The sequence below is a fragment of the Podarcis melisellensis genome, assembly GCF_964234715.1.
Source record: "Podarcis melisellensis genome assembly, chromosome: 3".
NCBI classification, from domain to species: domain Eukaryota; kingdom Metazoa; phylum Chordata; class Lepidosauria; order Squamata; family Lacertidae; genus Podarcis; species Podarcis melisellensis.
The window spans coordinates 29855976-29872445 of record NC_138530.1 but is presented as its reverse complement, the minus strand read 5'-3'; the positions used below and the strand labels follow the sequence as shown (position 1 = coordinate 29872445).

The 16470-nt window shown below is 42.2% G+C and overlaps 1 protein-coding gene across 1 annotated transcript in view; it reads left to right on the top strand.

Moving 5' to 3' along the window:
• DUSP10 (dual specificity phosphatase 10) overlaps positions 1 to 14824 on the top strand; it is a 47784-nt gene extending 32960 nt beyond the window's left edge. The window contains exons 3-4 of the mRNA XM_081904181.1: positions 8606 to 8986; positions 13525 to 14824. Coding sequence (XP_081760307.1) covers positions 8606 to 8986; positions 13525 to 13790 — 647 coding nt within the window. The 3' untranslated portion in view covers positions 13791 to 14824. The remainder of the gene's footprint in view (positions 1 to 8605; positions 8987 to 13524) is intronic.
• The last annotated feature ends 1646 nt before the right edge of the window (positions 14825 to 16470 follow it).

The following is a 16470-nucleotide window of genomic DNA, read 5'->3' as shown; positions in this document are numbered from 1 at the left end:
CTTTGGGAATCCTACTAGAGCATTCTGTGTGCTGTCAGCAGAATACAGCAGCTATTTCTAAATGTGCATCTATACTTACAGTAGCAATTGGCATGTGCAATTTTTGTGCAAATCTCTGTCTTTTTGACAATGTGCAAGTGGCCACCCTATTGCTCTAGGTCAGTCTGCCTGTGAGCTTACCAGCTGAATGGGCATATAAACCCAGTTCCTGCCTGTGTTAAGTCCAACACCACCCACTCTACCACTCCGACCGTCCAGACAGAGGCTCTTCTGAGAGTGAACTAAGCAAAGCGTTTGTGAATGTACTGTCAGGTTGAGCAGCTTCACTGCTGGAGGGAACAGATCTGACGTTATGAGGCTACTAATATGAGTTATATAAATTGATAGCTCTTTTTTGTTTAAGCCACAAGAAGATCTCTCCGGTCTGAATTTCCGGAGAGTGGGGAGGATAAACGCCACCCAATGTCAGGATAACGGTTCTATGTTTTCTGCAGCTTTTTTTTTTTTAAAAAAGGGTGATGCTTGGGAAACTTCCGAACTTCCGAAATGGCCTGCTGCCTCAGGTAGAGAGCATGAACAAAATAGCGTAGTTTTCCAAACTTAAATAATAATAATAATAATCCTGAACATATTTAGAATGCGGGGGGGGGGGGGTTATGTTCCTGGCCGTTGTATGAATAAGTAAAATCACGTAAAGCCAGGAACCCCTGAATCCTGCCCCCTTGCAAGGCGGAGGGCTTCTTGCCTGGCTTTTGAAAGCTGGCACAAGGGCTGTAACAGGTTTCCAGAGCCCTCCCACTACCTTGCCAGAGCCCTCGTACCTCCTTCCCAAAGGCCAAGCCTCAGGCTGCCTTCCCAAAGCTGGATAAGTCTGCAACTGCAGCTTTGTGCAGCAGGTATGTGTGTTGAGGGGTGTGTGTGTGTCTGTAAATAAATGATGAGTGGGATTTCTCTTCTCTCCATTTATTTATTTATTCCCCTCGCACCCCCTCGCTGCCGTCATGTAAATAAAATAAGTATAAGTTACCTGTACACCATAATTCCGCATAGCACTTTTTTCTTTCTTGCTTTAAAAGGGTACTGTTTTGCGATAATTCCAGCCAAGTTCAGAGGCAGGCTGAGGTCTGGCATTTGTGAGATTATTGTTATCATTTGTTAATTTTTTTATACCGCTCTTCATCCAAAGTACACTGTGTGGTTTACAACCTAAACACAAAGAATATCCAATACAGTGGTACCTCGGGTTAAGTACTTAATTCATTCTGGAGGTCCGTTCTTAACCTGAAACTGTTCTTAACCTGAGGTACCACTTTATCTAATGGGTCCTCCCGCTGCCGCCACGCAATTTCTGTTCTCATCCTGAAGCAAAGTTCTTAACCCGAGGTACTATTTCTGGGTTAGCGGAGTCTGTAACCTGAAGCGTCTGTAACCCAAGGTACCACTGTACATCTATTGCCATATCTGCTTTACATAAGACACAGAGAAAGGTTGGAGGCAGCATGAGAGAATTATCGGTTGCACCCCCCAAAAACTGAGCCGTCTTTATGCCACCCCCCAACACAACTTGTCACTGATCATCGTGATCATTTACTAGCTTTAGTGAGGATCTTTTATCCTCAGTGGTACATTCTAATGAAGACATAGCTGAACTGGTATAAACCAGAGTGTGTCGCAGAAAGTCCTTGGGAGAAGAAGGGCTTTCTGGTGGTTGGTTAACTTGCTTTTGGGTGAATTAAAATAAATCAATGGAGCTATAAAACATTACACAGCACAGGCCCTAAGGCCTTCAGGAATGAGCTATGCTGAAAATACATTTTTTAAATATAAAGTTCATCAACTGTCAAGGCAAGGACGGCAACACTTTTCGGAATATCAAGTGCTTGTTTTTCAGACTCGGAACTTATATTTTAATGCCATCGCTAGATGTTAGTGAACTTTGCAGCACATATTCCATGATCGTTGTTGATGGGCTGTGGGGCATTGCTAGCGGAAAGGATCTGATAACTTCTTTTTCTGATTCTGCATAGATACATCCAAAAGATAGCTTCAGATAACTGGGTGGTCTCTATGAGCTTGCTTGCAATAATCTCCAAGCAGGATATAATTTTGGTTTACTCTCTGGCTAACAACATGATGACACAGATATGTTTAGAAACAACAACATACTCTGAACTCAATTACAACCAGTGGGTTGTGTCTTAAGTCATACTTGGAGCAGATCAACTGAAAGAGCTGATTTTTCAATGGGACAACTCTGAGTTTGACTTAATCAGATGCAACCCAATAGTTCCCAGGTGCATGTTTTGGCGGGGACTTCAATACATATTGTTACTGATACAGTCAGATTCCAAAAACATTAATCTTTCCATTTATAAATAAATGTATGCTGAATGTGCTGAATGTAAGCTTTTATGTATCTGCGCGCGTGCACACACACTTACACACCCTATAGCCAGTTTTCCTATTTCCCCCTCCATGCTTTCAGCATGGACTGTGTGAACCTGTTTACTGTTGTAAAACCTCACATGTACAGTACAGTCATACCTCAGGTTGAAGTAGCTTCAGGTTAAGCATTTTCGGGTTGTACTCTGCAGCGACCCGGAAGTAACGGAGCACATTATTCTGGGTTTCGCCACTCGCGCCTGCACAGATGCTCAGAATAACATCACACGCATGCGTGGAAGCGGTGAATCGCGACCCGCACATGTGCAGACATGAGTTGCGTTCGCTTCAAGATGCGAATGGGGCTCTGGAACAGATCCCGTTCGCATCCAGAGCTACCACTGTCTGTAAAAGAATGGAAGTTTACAACCCCCCTCTCCCCCCTCCACTTCTCTTCCCCAATCTTATACAGTCATACCTCGGAAATTGAACAGAATTTGTTCCATAAGTCCATTTGACTTCCAAAACGTTTGAAAACCAAGGTGCGACTTCCGATTAGCTGCAGGAAGCTCCTGCAGCTAATCAGAAGCTGCGGAAACCGCATTGGATATTCGGGTTCCAAAGAAAGTTCGCAAACAGGAACAATCACTTCCAGGGTTGTGGCGTTCGGGAGCCAAAATGTCTGAGCTGCAAGGCATTCGACTTCCGAGGTACGACTGTACTGTATACAGTATCACAGTCTCATATTGAATAGGAATGGTCTGAAAAAAAGACTTTATCATCAGAAAAGAGACAATGTATATAATTTTGTAACCCAAGAAAATCTTTAATAAAAACAATTTTAAAAATAAACTTTAGTCCTTATCAGGTAGATTTTTATCTTTTGCTTGTTCGCAAAGCATTTTGAAAATCGTTTGCATCTCCCAGGATCCTGACTCTGCTACTACAGCAGATTAATTTCAAGGGGTGTCCAGAGCACTCTCTAGTCCTGTTGTGTCGGATGAGTTTCAGTTAGTAAGGTTTGCGCATGTAGGCAAGGTGCTTGGATCACTCAGGATGACTCCTTGTGCTCTGGACTCTTGCCACTCTCGGCTGGCACCAGGGAGGTGGTTAATGCTTCCCTGTGAGAGGGGATGGTCCCTGCCTGCTTGAAGGAAGTCAGTAGTCAGACCACTCCTTAAGAAGCCCTCCCAGGATTCAGGAAATCTAAAGTAACAAAATGCTTGTGAACCGGGAATGTCTCCATAGCGAGGCAGGATACCCTCCCTATAGAGACATGCCTGGTTCACAAGTGTTTTGCTTTAGGTATACAATTGTTATACTCCTTAATAATAGAATAAATATGTCTATTTCTATTGATTGTATTGATTTTCATTTTTATTTATGCAAAAAGTGGCTTGCATAAAAACAATACATGCCAGTGAAATTTCCTTAAAAGCAAGAGGGAAATAAAACGCAGCTGTGTATCTCAAAGCAAACAGAGTGGTGTACCAAACGAAATGAAACGAAAATAAAAACGGTAAGAGCCCAGGAAAGCAGAAGTGTTTAAAGGTCACGGCAGTCTCTTAACTCATGAATTACATAAGGGAGGACTCTACAGAGGGTTAGGCCGCAGGAGGTGCACTTCTGCCTTGTAGGAATTCACAATGGGGTGGTCGTTGAACAAGCAGTATGGTTTTCCAAGAGGTTTTTTAAGACTGGCCTGCTCTGTATGGGGAAAGGAGGCCTGTTAGACAGTGGTTGAGACATTCTTATTTACCCAGGTTTTTTAAAAATAATGTGTATAGTACTTCTGTATTTCTGTTTTATTCACTTCTGCTTATGTTGTTGCTATTTACTGTTGTACACTTCCCTGAAATAGAAATTTGGAATCTGCACTGTTGATTTAAAATGTTTATATGCTGCCCTTCATCAGTTTCTATGGTTCATAATCGCCTGCCCTCTCCCATATTATGGTTGCTGGTGACTTTCCTGGCCCTTTGCTTTTTGGAATTAGGAAAGGGTGTTTTTGTATAGGCTTAGGGTTGACTATTGACTACCTCTTATACTGGTATCCCTTTTAAGGTGGCTACTTTCACTTGCTTGCTTGCCATTTTAGTAGAGAGAGAGGAGAAATTTGATTTCACTTTGCATTTAAGGTGAACCTACCTAATTTGCACTTCTCAAAACAATGTGAAACATAGTTGTCTTTTATTCATTTATTCATTCATTTTATTTGTGTGCTGATTTTCTACAGAAAATAAAACATGCTCAAAGTGGCTCACAACAAAGAAGCAGGGGTGCATTTCAAACACTACAAAAACCATTTCATAATAACATAGCAAAACATAAATATGACAACCTACCCCAAACCATATTTCTATACTGTAAATATAACAAGATTCTTTAAACAACATGCAACATCCTAAAGCAATAGGAACAAGGGAGCTTCAGTTTGACCTTAGTCCTAGAAACACCCCTCCCATGTTGTTCCTCGCAGTCCCTCTCTTGCAGCAACCATCAAACTCCTTTTGGGTTTGCAAGAAATGTGTGTATTGTGCACAAAAATTGCAAATGTTAGGGAAAATAACACAGAATTTTCTGCAAGAAATTTCCCCTAATAATACATTTTTGTAAGTCGGAAATGCTATTATACTTCTAGGAAGTACTGAAGAGGTTGCTCCCTCTCTTTGGGCAGAGGCTCTGTGTTTTTTAGGAGCTGCATAGCAAGAAAAATGAATCAGGTACAGTATAGAGATAAGAAAGTCTGTGCAGATTGAAATTTGCCATCCTGCAGCTGTTAAAGAGATGGAGCTTCTGTCCCGATGGGCTGGTGCCCATTGGGACTAGTAGGGCAGAAACCAAGGGTAGAGGGAGTCGGAGCCAATGACAGGCAGAGCCAACTAATTCTAATCTTCTCCCCCACCCTCTTCCCTGATGAGCTCTTACAAAGTTTGTTTCAGCACTGAAACTAAAGAGGAGGGAGCTGTCAGGCTGCTTCTAAGTAAGAAGGCAGGTAGGTTGAGGCGGACTAAGGGTAAACTGAGGCTACTGGCCTGTGCCCCTTTAGCATTAATGGACCAGCTTGCACCGGCTTCCAGTGTGTGTTGAGGGGAGTGACAACCCTACTTCCCCCAAAAAGAACAATTGGTTATGGTTAAATAAGCACTGAGAATTAGTAGAAAAAATGTATGCAGCTGTGGTTAAAGCCAGAGTTGTGATCTATTGATGCTACTAACCTTTCTTGTGTAATAAGGGGAGATATAGGTAAATAGTTATCCAGCTACCTTTGCTCTGAATTGGGGGGAAGGGACCATAATGGCCTTGGATGCAGCCCAAAGCAAAATAAGCTCACTTACGCCAAACATTCCGAAATGCCGTTTTCTGATTCATAAGCGAGCAAACAAAAATGCCAAAAGGTTAATCAGATCTCTAATCTGTCCATCACCTCTTTACCTGTGTTCTTATTACCTTGTGTTCCTCTCTTAAAATAACCAGTTGGTGTTTCATTATTTCACATAGTGTAAAAGCATCTCTATTAAAGTAAAACACCCTCCTATCAGATGTCAAAGAGATAAACAACTACCTGACATTTAGAAGACATCTGAAGGCAGCCCTGTTCAGGGAATTTTTTAATGTGTGACATTTTAATGTATTTTTAATCTTTGTTGGAAGCCGCCCAGAATAGCTGGGGAAACCCAGCCAGATGGGCAGGGTACAAATAAATTATTGTTGTTGTTGTTATAAAATATAAGTGTCTTATGTTTGGGGGGGATCTTAGCTGGAATGTCTAAAGGTTTTTATTCTGGCACATAGGCTTATAGACAAGATCAGAATATAAAGAGTTGTTACTAAAAGGTCTCTGAGCTGCCATAGTTTGAACCTTTGCCTTTTACCAAAAGCAATTATTATTTTTCAACCTTCTTTCCAAGAGTTACATCACTTTTTAGACAAGGTGTCTCTGGTTCTTGCAATTTTCTCTTATCTTTGTCAGTTTGCATAAAGCTACATTTCTCTTGCATTAGTGCCTTATTTCACATGCCGTTAGTGAAAGCTTAACCTATAATCACCCATGTGTACACAAGGGATATAGCTGTATTTTTCCTCCTCCCTGTTAGGCAAATGCTGCTCCAACCACCTGTTAGCATTACATCACTGGCTCCCAAGAACACAGTTGTACCAAAAGGCCTGAAACAAAGTAGCTCTTCTTGCATTGTTTGCACTCAAAGAGCTGATGTCATGCCGAGCTGATGTCATTGTATGTCTTTGTGTAATTGCCATGGAAACCAGGCAGGTGGGGAGCCTGAGCTGATGTCATCTCAGAACGAGGTGTAGAAAGTTCTTAAGCTTCTGTTTTTCTCTTCAGATTTTGTGGAACAGCATTAGACAACAGATTGGAAAATCCCAAAGTACGTTAGAACAATATTCTTTTAAAAAGTGGTCTTGGGTGCGTTGGTTGAAAACCCCTCACCCTTCAAGTGTCCTCTTTCTTTGAGAAATCATCTTTTATGAAGCAGAATAATCAATTATGGAACTACGTAAGGAGTGTTACCATTTCACAGGCAAAACAAAAATGTTATTGTGGAATCTAAATGGATCATCTCCCTGATTTGAGAGAATTAGAGAGGGGGGTTATTTATTTACCCCTTCCCTGCATCTGAAAAAAGTGCTATCTGGGAAGTGAAAAAATTATAAAATACCTGTGTAACACAACTGTGTGTGTATGTGTGTTTAAAGTTTGAAAAACTATGTTTTGAAAAATAGTTTAGCAGTCACTGGAGTGCACTCAAAATAGGCATGCTTAAAATATATTGGGTGATATCAACTGCTAGTAAGACTCAGAGTAGACCCATTGAAATCATTGGATGTAGGCGAGGCCGCGTATGTCCTATACATTTAAAGCAGGCCATTTTAAACAAGCATGGCTTTCACCAAATAATCCCGGGAAATGTAGTTTGTCCAGGGTTCTAATTGTCGTTAGGAGACAGAACTAGAATTCTCTAGAAAGAGGGAATGGTTGTTAAACCCCTCTGGGAATAGAGGACTCCTAACAACTCTCAGCATCCTTAACAAACTACAATTCCCAGGTAAGTATTGGGAGTATTCCACTTTTTCTGTGTACCAATTAGCTACCAGTGTATAACACCCTACAGTTTGGGGACCAGGATACCAGAAAGTTCAACTCACCCCTTATATACCCAATCAATCAGTACACTCGGAAGTTGAGGGCCTTCTGCAGATGCCTTTAGGAGATCCTAGAGTTTGATTGAAAACAAACCTCCAAATCTAATGGGTAAATCATAGAAGGGACCCTGAGGATCATCTATAGTCCAACCCCCTGCAATGGAGGAATATGCAACTGTCCCATACCAGGATCGAACCTGCAACCTTGGTATCATCAGACCATGTTCTAACCAACGGAGCTATCCAGGCTCTACACTCAGAACTTTAGTGTTGAGTTGCCTCCCCTACCCTTTGGAATTTCCGCTCTGTTAAATATCACATAGGTGCCATCACTGAAGACCATCTACTGAAGACCATATACAGTAGATGACTGCATCTATATGACTGGGAGTGGCTGCTGAGACCATATAACACCAGTCCTGAAATTCCTACATTGGCTCCCAGTACGTTTCCAAGCACAGTTCAAAGTGTTGGTGCTGGCCCTTTAAATCCCTAAATGGCTTTGGCCCTGTATACCCGAAGGAGGTCTCCACTCCCATTGTTCAGCCGGGATATTGAGGTCCAGCTCCGAGGGCCTTCTGGCAGTTCCCTCACTCTGAGAAGTGAGGTTACAGGGAATCAGGCAGAGGGCCTTCTCGGTAGTGGTGCCTGCCCTGTAGAACGCCCTCTCATCAAATGTCAAGAAAATAAACAACTATCTGACTTTTAGAAGACATCTGAAGGCAGTCCAGTTTAGGGAAGTTTTTAATGTTTGATGTTTTATTGTGTTTTTAATATTCTGTTGGGAGCAGCCCAGAGTGCCTGGGCAAACCCAGCCAGATGTGCGGGGTATAAGTAGTTGTTGTTGTTGTTGTTGTTGTTGTTGTTGTTGTTGTTGTTGTTGTATATATTCTATTGGAATTGCAAGATTTTATCATTTGTGTGCTTATCAGCTTGGGCTCCTTTTCGTAGACGGGTGGGATATAAATATCAATGATGATGATGATGATGATACTAACTACCGGTAATTAATATCTCAGGTTCCTGACCTTCTCCTTTTTAAAATCCCTCTGTGCTGCAGGTGGACTCAGCAGTTTTAAACAGAACCACGAAAACCTCTGTGACAACTCCCTCCAACTCCAAGAGTGCCCCGAAGGCGGAGGAGGGGGCGGTGCTGCTGCCGCGGTGACCTGCACGCTACCTCAGTCCATCCCGACCACCCCAGACATTGAGAACGCCGAGCTCACGCCCATCTTGCCCTTCTTGTTTCTTGGCAATGAGCACGACGCTCAGGACTTGGAGAAGATGCAGCGGCTGAACATCGGCTACGTCATCAACGTCACCACTCACCTCCCTCTCTACCATTACGAGAAAGGCTTGCTCAACTACAAGCGGCTGCCGGCCACAGACAGCAACAAGCAGAATCTCAGGCAGTACTTCGAAGAGGCTTTCGAATTCATTGGTAACTATCCTAGCAAAACGGCCGCCATGGCTGCTTTGGCGGCACAAATGCATTTAGTTCCGGGCTGACAGGCGTGGAACTGATTAACTTTGCCCAAGGGGGTGGGAAGCAGCTTTATCATGTTGTGTTGTTGTCTGAGCATTTCGGCACTTGCAGAACTTTCCGTCGGCCTATGGCAGTGCTGCCAAAGAAATCTGGTCGCTTCCCGTGTTTTATTATCGTTTTTTTGGCCTCTTTGTACATTATGCAGCATAATGACAGCTGGGGTAGCTCAGTTGGTAGAAAATGAGACTTGTAATCTCAGGGTTGTGGGTTCAAGCCCCACAATGGGCAAGAGATTCCCCCATTGCAGAGGGTTGGACTAGATGACCCTTGGCAGTCCCTTCCAACTCTGATTCTGCAATGTGCATGTGTGTTTAAACTTGCAAGATTGCAGGAGCACATCTGTGTTTTCTGGAGGGGGTGTGCTAAATGGGCAGCTGCTGACACTGCCCATTCTCGTATGAGCCAGATGTTTGCAAAACACCCTTTTCTCACATTCACACTTTGGCTGCCTTCGGACATGGGGAATATTGTGTTTGTTTTCCTGATTACAATGCTAGCACTTCTGCACCTTGCACACTGCAGTACTTGTTGTGGAGTAGCAGTGTTTTGATGGATATACCAGCATGTCACACTAAACATCATTCCCAACAGTGGCCATGGTATGACACAAGAACAAATGTCATTGGACAATGTTGCTCCTCCCACGCCCTTTCCACACACGTGTGCTTCTCTTCAGGAAAGAACAGTATGCCAGTATAATGTCCCAAATTTAATCACTTCACTTCCATCATTTTCTTGGTTAAGGTGGCTGCAAATGGATCTTTTTCCTGGAATTAAATTGCATGGAAACGAGTGCCCCCCAGCAACCCCCTGCAGCCGCAATTATATATTGAGGCTTTGGGGGTAGGAAATGTGGCTGCAAGAGGGAGGATGGAATGAGAAACATAGGCTGACATAAAAGCCAAGCCATTGGGTACTGGTGGCTGGAAGATGTCCACAGTCACACCTGCAGTGCATTAATCTGTTGGCAACTCATTGGTGCATTGCATTAAATGTGTGGATATTAGTGGGGAGGAATCCAGGAGCATGTGGACATTATGAGTGGGGCCAATGGGTGTGATCCTGCTTCCACCTCCATGTATGACATACAGTATAGGCAGCGAGGAGTTTGTTTGAACACCCCAGTACCCAGAAGGTGACAGCAGTGGGGTGTTCTAGGGCATACACTGAAATTCCCATTTGGCTTTACCTTTCAGAGTAAGAATATTGGTTAAAGGGGTGGTAGAAATAGGGGATTTTGCTGCCAGAAGATGTGGCGATGGCCACCAATGTGAATATTTCTAAAAAGAAGGAATATACCAATTTGTGGAAGATAAGGTTATCAATGACTGCTAGTCATGGCAGCTATAAGTAGGAGATGGATTGACCAGTCTAAATCTTTCTCATTTCATTCTTGCTGGTGCTCAGACACAGGCTCATTTTGTTCTGTGAAGGAGATGACAGATAGATCAATAGATGATAGATATAATCCGCATTTAAATTTTTTGCATTTTGTATGCAAAATGCACACTTAATGCTTCTCCAATTATGCAATTTGCTTGTATCTCTCACACAAAAGTTACATTTTTGTGCACATAATCTGCACACAAGCTATACATCTAGAAAAGTACATAATCGACAGGGGATTACATTCTGATCTGCCTGCACTTTTGGGAGCAGTGGATCACATCAGTCCGCTGTGAAAAGCAGACTGAACAACTTCTTTCCCCATCCCTAACTGTGTGCTACCTTTGGTTTCAGAGGCATTAGGCCTCTAAAAACCTTTTGTTATGATCAGCAGTGAGAGAAGCCAGTTGCCCCCATGCATGTTGTGCCTGGGGGCTTCCCAGAGGCATCTGATTAGTCACTGTACAAAGGAGGATGCCTTTGGCCTGATCTGCTGTGGCTCTTAGTCAGTTTTCCTAGCCTTGCAATCAGGGAAAAATCATTTTGTGGCTTTCTTCCTAGAAAGGTACCACCTGATATTAATAATTCTAAATTCTACTACAGTAAGAGATACGTCCACAGGATTTTTCCCATTTGAAAATTTAACTGCTTTTAACCACAACCAAAGGAGATTGCAAGCCTTTCTCTCTTGAAGTCACTGATCTCACCACATGACAAAAATGTTTACTCAGTGCCAGAGTTCTGAAATCCAAAGTTGTGCAATAGCTTTTATTTGGATCAACCAAAACATCACAAAAATAGTGAGCAAGCTTTTAAAGTTCTTTTGTTTGTTTTTCCTCTCCCACCCACACCCTGTATAGACTTTGCATAGACATACAATACAATGATGAAGAGTTCTGGAGAACTCAAAAGCTTGCTCAATGTTTTGAGGCGCAGAATTTTTTTCTGTTTAACATACCGTTAATACCTTCTTGTGCTTAGGACAGATGTTCATAATAATGGAAAGCAGAGCCAGTGTTGTCTTTTTGGAAATCTTGGTCCTTTTTTGTATCTTTCTTTTACCACTGTGTCATAAATATGGGAGGACAATGAAATGGAGGGCAAAAAATGTCTACCCTTGACTGGTCCTTTTTTAACCAATACTTTTACAGACTGTCTGTAAATACCACTTAAGGCTATATGATGGGCAATTCTATCTATCTATCTATCTATCTAAATTAAATTCTTACACCCCACCCCTTTTCACTTTGGTAACTGTAGCCTAGAGCTATGCCTGCGTGTTTGATGAGCATATATTTCTTTGTCTTGACTTTTTAGTAGGATAAATATTCTGTTAAGTAACTAGTCAGAGCTTAGCTTTGCCCTAGGGACAGTTTAAATTGGATCTGCAAAGATCTGGGTGTCTTAAATAGATTTTCTCCCTGCTCCCAAAGCAGGGTTTTATGAAGGCTGAAATAAACGCAGAAGGACTGTGGAAAATCAACGTGTGTCCTTTCCAAGAATCAACCTGAAGCACAGTCTGGTTCCATAAGACAAGCCACCTGGCTTAGGTCACTTTGAAGGTCCTTTCACATCACCTTTTATGCAGCTAAAGATATATGCAAATGTGGAAAAGCACACACATGCTCAACACATTAGGAACTGGAGGTTTGCTGCAGGGGAAATGTGATTTCCCAGCATTCCCAGGTTTCTGCCTCTTAATGTGTGAATTGGCCCTTGCAAAACCCATGAATGACAAAAACTTAACAATTTTGAAACAAAAATTCTGGATTCTATGTGGTTTCCATAATTCAGCTGGCTTTAGGTGAGCCTTGGATAAAAGGCACACATGACTTCCTGGAGTATTAAAAAAAAGATGAATATTTTTCCCCTACCAGATCAGAAGGGCTATTGGGAGAAAAGCTTGTGTGGGGAGGGTCACCTGCAGCATGTAGAATAACCACATCTGCCACCCAGAATTTATCTAATAATGATTTTCCCTTCCCTTAAGGCAGCACTTAATTTTCCCCCTGTGTTTCAAGAGAAGATCAATGTGAATGTGTACCCAGGATGCCAACTTGAATAACATACTGGGGGGGGGGGGAGGGAGAAGGCAAGTCCTGCCCCACACAATTGATCACAAGACCTGGCACACGGACACTATTTGAATTGACAATGCCCACCAACTGGGAGGGTGGGGGCTCACATATTTTATTCGACCCCTAGGAGTTGGCTCCTATGATGCACACACACAAATACTCCCAGAACAGGTGCATTCCACCCCTTGACATTATGTTTTAATATAAAATCAGCACTTTTTGTTTTATTATATAATTGCAGTTTCCCAGATCTAAAGCTCACCCCCCCCAGCATTCCACAATGGTTGTGTTGTGTTGTTGAATGAAGAATGTGCACTAACAGAGGCCATTGTGCCCATGGTCCAGACACCACCCCAAAAATGTGCATGAACAAAGTGGTATAAAAAAAAGTGGGACTTGCATATTGCAAATGATGGCAATTGCATGTCTAACATATACTCCAGTTTGTCCTATCTGTGGGTTCACTTGTTATGGTGTGAAAGCCTTACATCATTTGGAGGCAATGCACCTAGTTTTCAAAACCCACTGTTTATTCTGTTCATTTGAGCACATTCTCCCTGATGTCAGGAGCTGGTTTTGTGGCATATTCTACATGTCCAACATTGTTAGAAGTACAAAATGTATAATATAATGTGTGAGTCCATAGAAACGTGCATTTCTCTGGAGAGCAATATTTTAAAAATGCATTAGCCTGGAATTGGTAATAGCAAGAATAATCTACAGATCTAGGAAGGGAGAGGGGCACAATGATTTTTGGCCACTTCCGAGTTGCAGATGAGAGAAATTAGGTGCATAGGTGAGGTCTAGCCTAGTAACCTCTGCAGGGGCCGTAGATTTCCCAACTCTAAGTGAGTGAATCTCTGGCTGCTGCTTATTTTGAGGAATGCATTAGGAGCTCAGGTCTCTTGACCTCTGGCTTTCACTCACTGAAGTTGAATGTTTACGCTTTATTTCTGTGCTTTTTTCCAGAGGAAGCTCACCAGTGTGGAAAAGGCCTCCTCATCCACTGCCAGGCCGGTGTGTCCCGCTCTGCCACCATTGTCATCGCTTACCTTATGAAGCACACACGAATGACCATGACTGATGCCTATAAGTTTGTCAAAGGCAAGCGACCAATCATTTCTCCTAATCTTAATTTTATGGGGCAGCTATTGGAGTTTGAGGAAGATCTGAACAACGGAGTCACGCCGCGAATTCTCACGCCAAAGCTGATTGGAGTAGAGACTGTCGTGTGATGGCAAAGAAGCACGTGACTAAAAAAAGAAGTTCGTATTCTTCACTTGACATGGACTTGGAAGGCTTGGATTTCCCCCATTTTTTTTTTCCTTTTTAGCTTTATTGAGAAGGGTTTATTATAAGACAAAACTTTGGACAAGAACCTTTTTGAAGAAAAGGTTTTAAAAATACAAGGACTTCACAAGCGTTGGGCAAGATACCTTTGGAAGTCCCTTCTTGAAAAGTGGATGATGTGGGGATGCTTTGAATAACCAGTTTTAAAAGTCTCCATGTGTGTAAGAGAGAAACTGGACACTATATATTTTTTTCTTCCCTTTTTGGTTATTCAGCTACTTGTAGAGATTATGACTAAGTAGTCTGTGCAGGTTCATAGACTGAAGACAGCTATGTTTTCCCCCAAAAATAAAATACAACCAGCCAAAATAAAAAAGCGAAAAGACAACTAAAACCCACGGGCGGCCTTGAGTTTGCAAAGGCTTTGCTAAAGAAACCCTAAGCAAAATGCTTGCTGGTGCAAAGAAGATCAGAGCAGCTTAAAACTATCTGCAAATCCCTTCTCGCCCTCTTGACTAGAGAAAAACTTTTTATTTGCTGTGTTTCATCTTCTGGTACTATTTTTCTATTTGGGGGTTGGGGGTAGGCTAACACCAAGGGACTTGACCATTTTACGCCATATGCCTTTACTGGCTTCTTGTGCAATAATAGTTTTGAGTAATGGAAAGAGTTCTTTATTTTGAGTGTTCAAACCAGTTACAGCTGGCTGCCCATTAATAATATTAATAATATTTTTAAATAGCATAAAGGTGGCTGGCTTGATTTAGAAGAAGGTATACAACAACAAAAAAAGCAATTATTTTTTTCCCTTTTCCGATTCTGGTTATAGTGCCATACACCTTGTTAAATATGTATATCAGAATGTACAAAGATCAAGAACAAGCAAAGTTTATTTAAAATATTTTTTCGCACAAAATACTGGTGTGTTTTTCTGTTCATGTAAAAAGTTTGATTATAAAAATGAAAACTGTTTTAGAAATTGTGTGTGTGCCTCCTTTCCCTTATTTCTTTCGTGAACGCTCCTGTGTAGTTAGCTTTCCACTTGCAAGAAGCAGCAGGGCATGGTGCGGTGGTGGGAGGGCAGATTGTGGCACAAGAGGGGGGAGTACTTGCCATGCAGATGTTCCATGTGGCTCCTATCTCATCTAGATGCATGTAACTATGGCCTTGGTCCAGTGAAACCATGGTTTGTTGGACAAAGAATGAGTATGATGCCCACACACTTCCTTCTCCCTTTCTCTCAGGGATAGGGAACCTGTGGTCCTCCCAATATTGTTCAGAGTCCAACTCTTGCCAGCTTGGCCAATGGTCAAGAGCGATGGGCAGTGGAGCTGGCAACATCTGGAGGACCACAGGTTCCCCAACCCTGCCTTCTGGGGTTTCTTAAAGGACAGTTTCTCAGACTTAATAAGAAATGGCAGCTTTTTAAAGAAAAGTCCTAGATGCACAACAGAAAGGGAAGAGGATGCATGTTAATATAACTCATTTTCAGTCTGATAAACCATGGTTTATTCAGACCAAGTTCATCTTGTCTGAAAGGGGCCTGGGCAACAAGTTGATCTGCATGTAGAATTGGCATACCCCAAGCATATCCACCTGGCCCAGAGTGCGTATGTGTGTCCAGATGCTCATATGAGATGGCAGCTACAGGGCACATGGTGAATGCTGCTTTCGTGGCTCCCATGCAGTCTTAAACAGGCCTTGAGTACTCTGTAGTACAGACGTCCAATCCCATTTTGGGTCAATTTTATATTGCTCCCATTCTCCTTTTTCACTGCAGGTTTATTCTGCAAGCTGCCAACTCCAGTATTTTCCAGAGAGCTGCTATTTTTGTGATGAGTATATGTGGAGCAAGGGCTGATTAGATAGCTAGGTAGGGAAAATATTGATTATTGTAGGCTACATCCACCTAGGCTTTTGAGCTAGTGGTTTTTCACACATCGCTAAGCACATGCACTGATCCCTAGTTGTCCGCATACATGAAGGGAGAATTTCAAAGCATATAGTCCATATGCTTGAATGTTGAAGGTATACTTTCTGGATGAGACATAGACATAACTGGTGGTTGAAGACTTGCTTCCTTCTTCTCTTCTCCAGTTCCCCTCAGCAATATATCACAGCTTCTATAGCCTACATATAGTAGGGGTATTTAAAATGAGAGTCGGCATAGCGTCCTCTTTTTTGCTCTTCAAAATATGGCAATCCTAGGAGGTATCTATGCCTCCATTTTAAGTATTAAGAGATGAATCAGTAACATGAGAAGGGACTATGGAGATTTCATCTCGGTCAGCAGCCTGCTAACCAGTTACCGTTTTGCACCACTTAGAGCATTTTCCACATTAAAATAATAATGATTCAGTTGCATTTGCTATAATTTCAATTGGTAAAACAGCAAGATAGAAGCAGAATGGAGGCTCAGTAACAATCCATTCTGTGGAAAACGCTGCAGAGCCTTGCTTTCCCCATTCCTCCACTAGTTCGCTGACTAATTTTAACACCCACATGGAAAAGGCCTTTTGATGTCCAGCTCCTTGTGCTTTTGAATAGTTTTTCGTGTTTGAGCTATAGCTGACTTCATTTGCCCACCCAGCCTTATTTTATTTTTTTGGCCATAGTCACATCAGT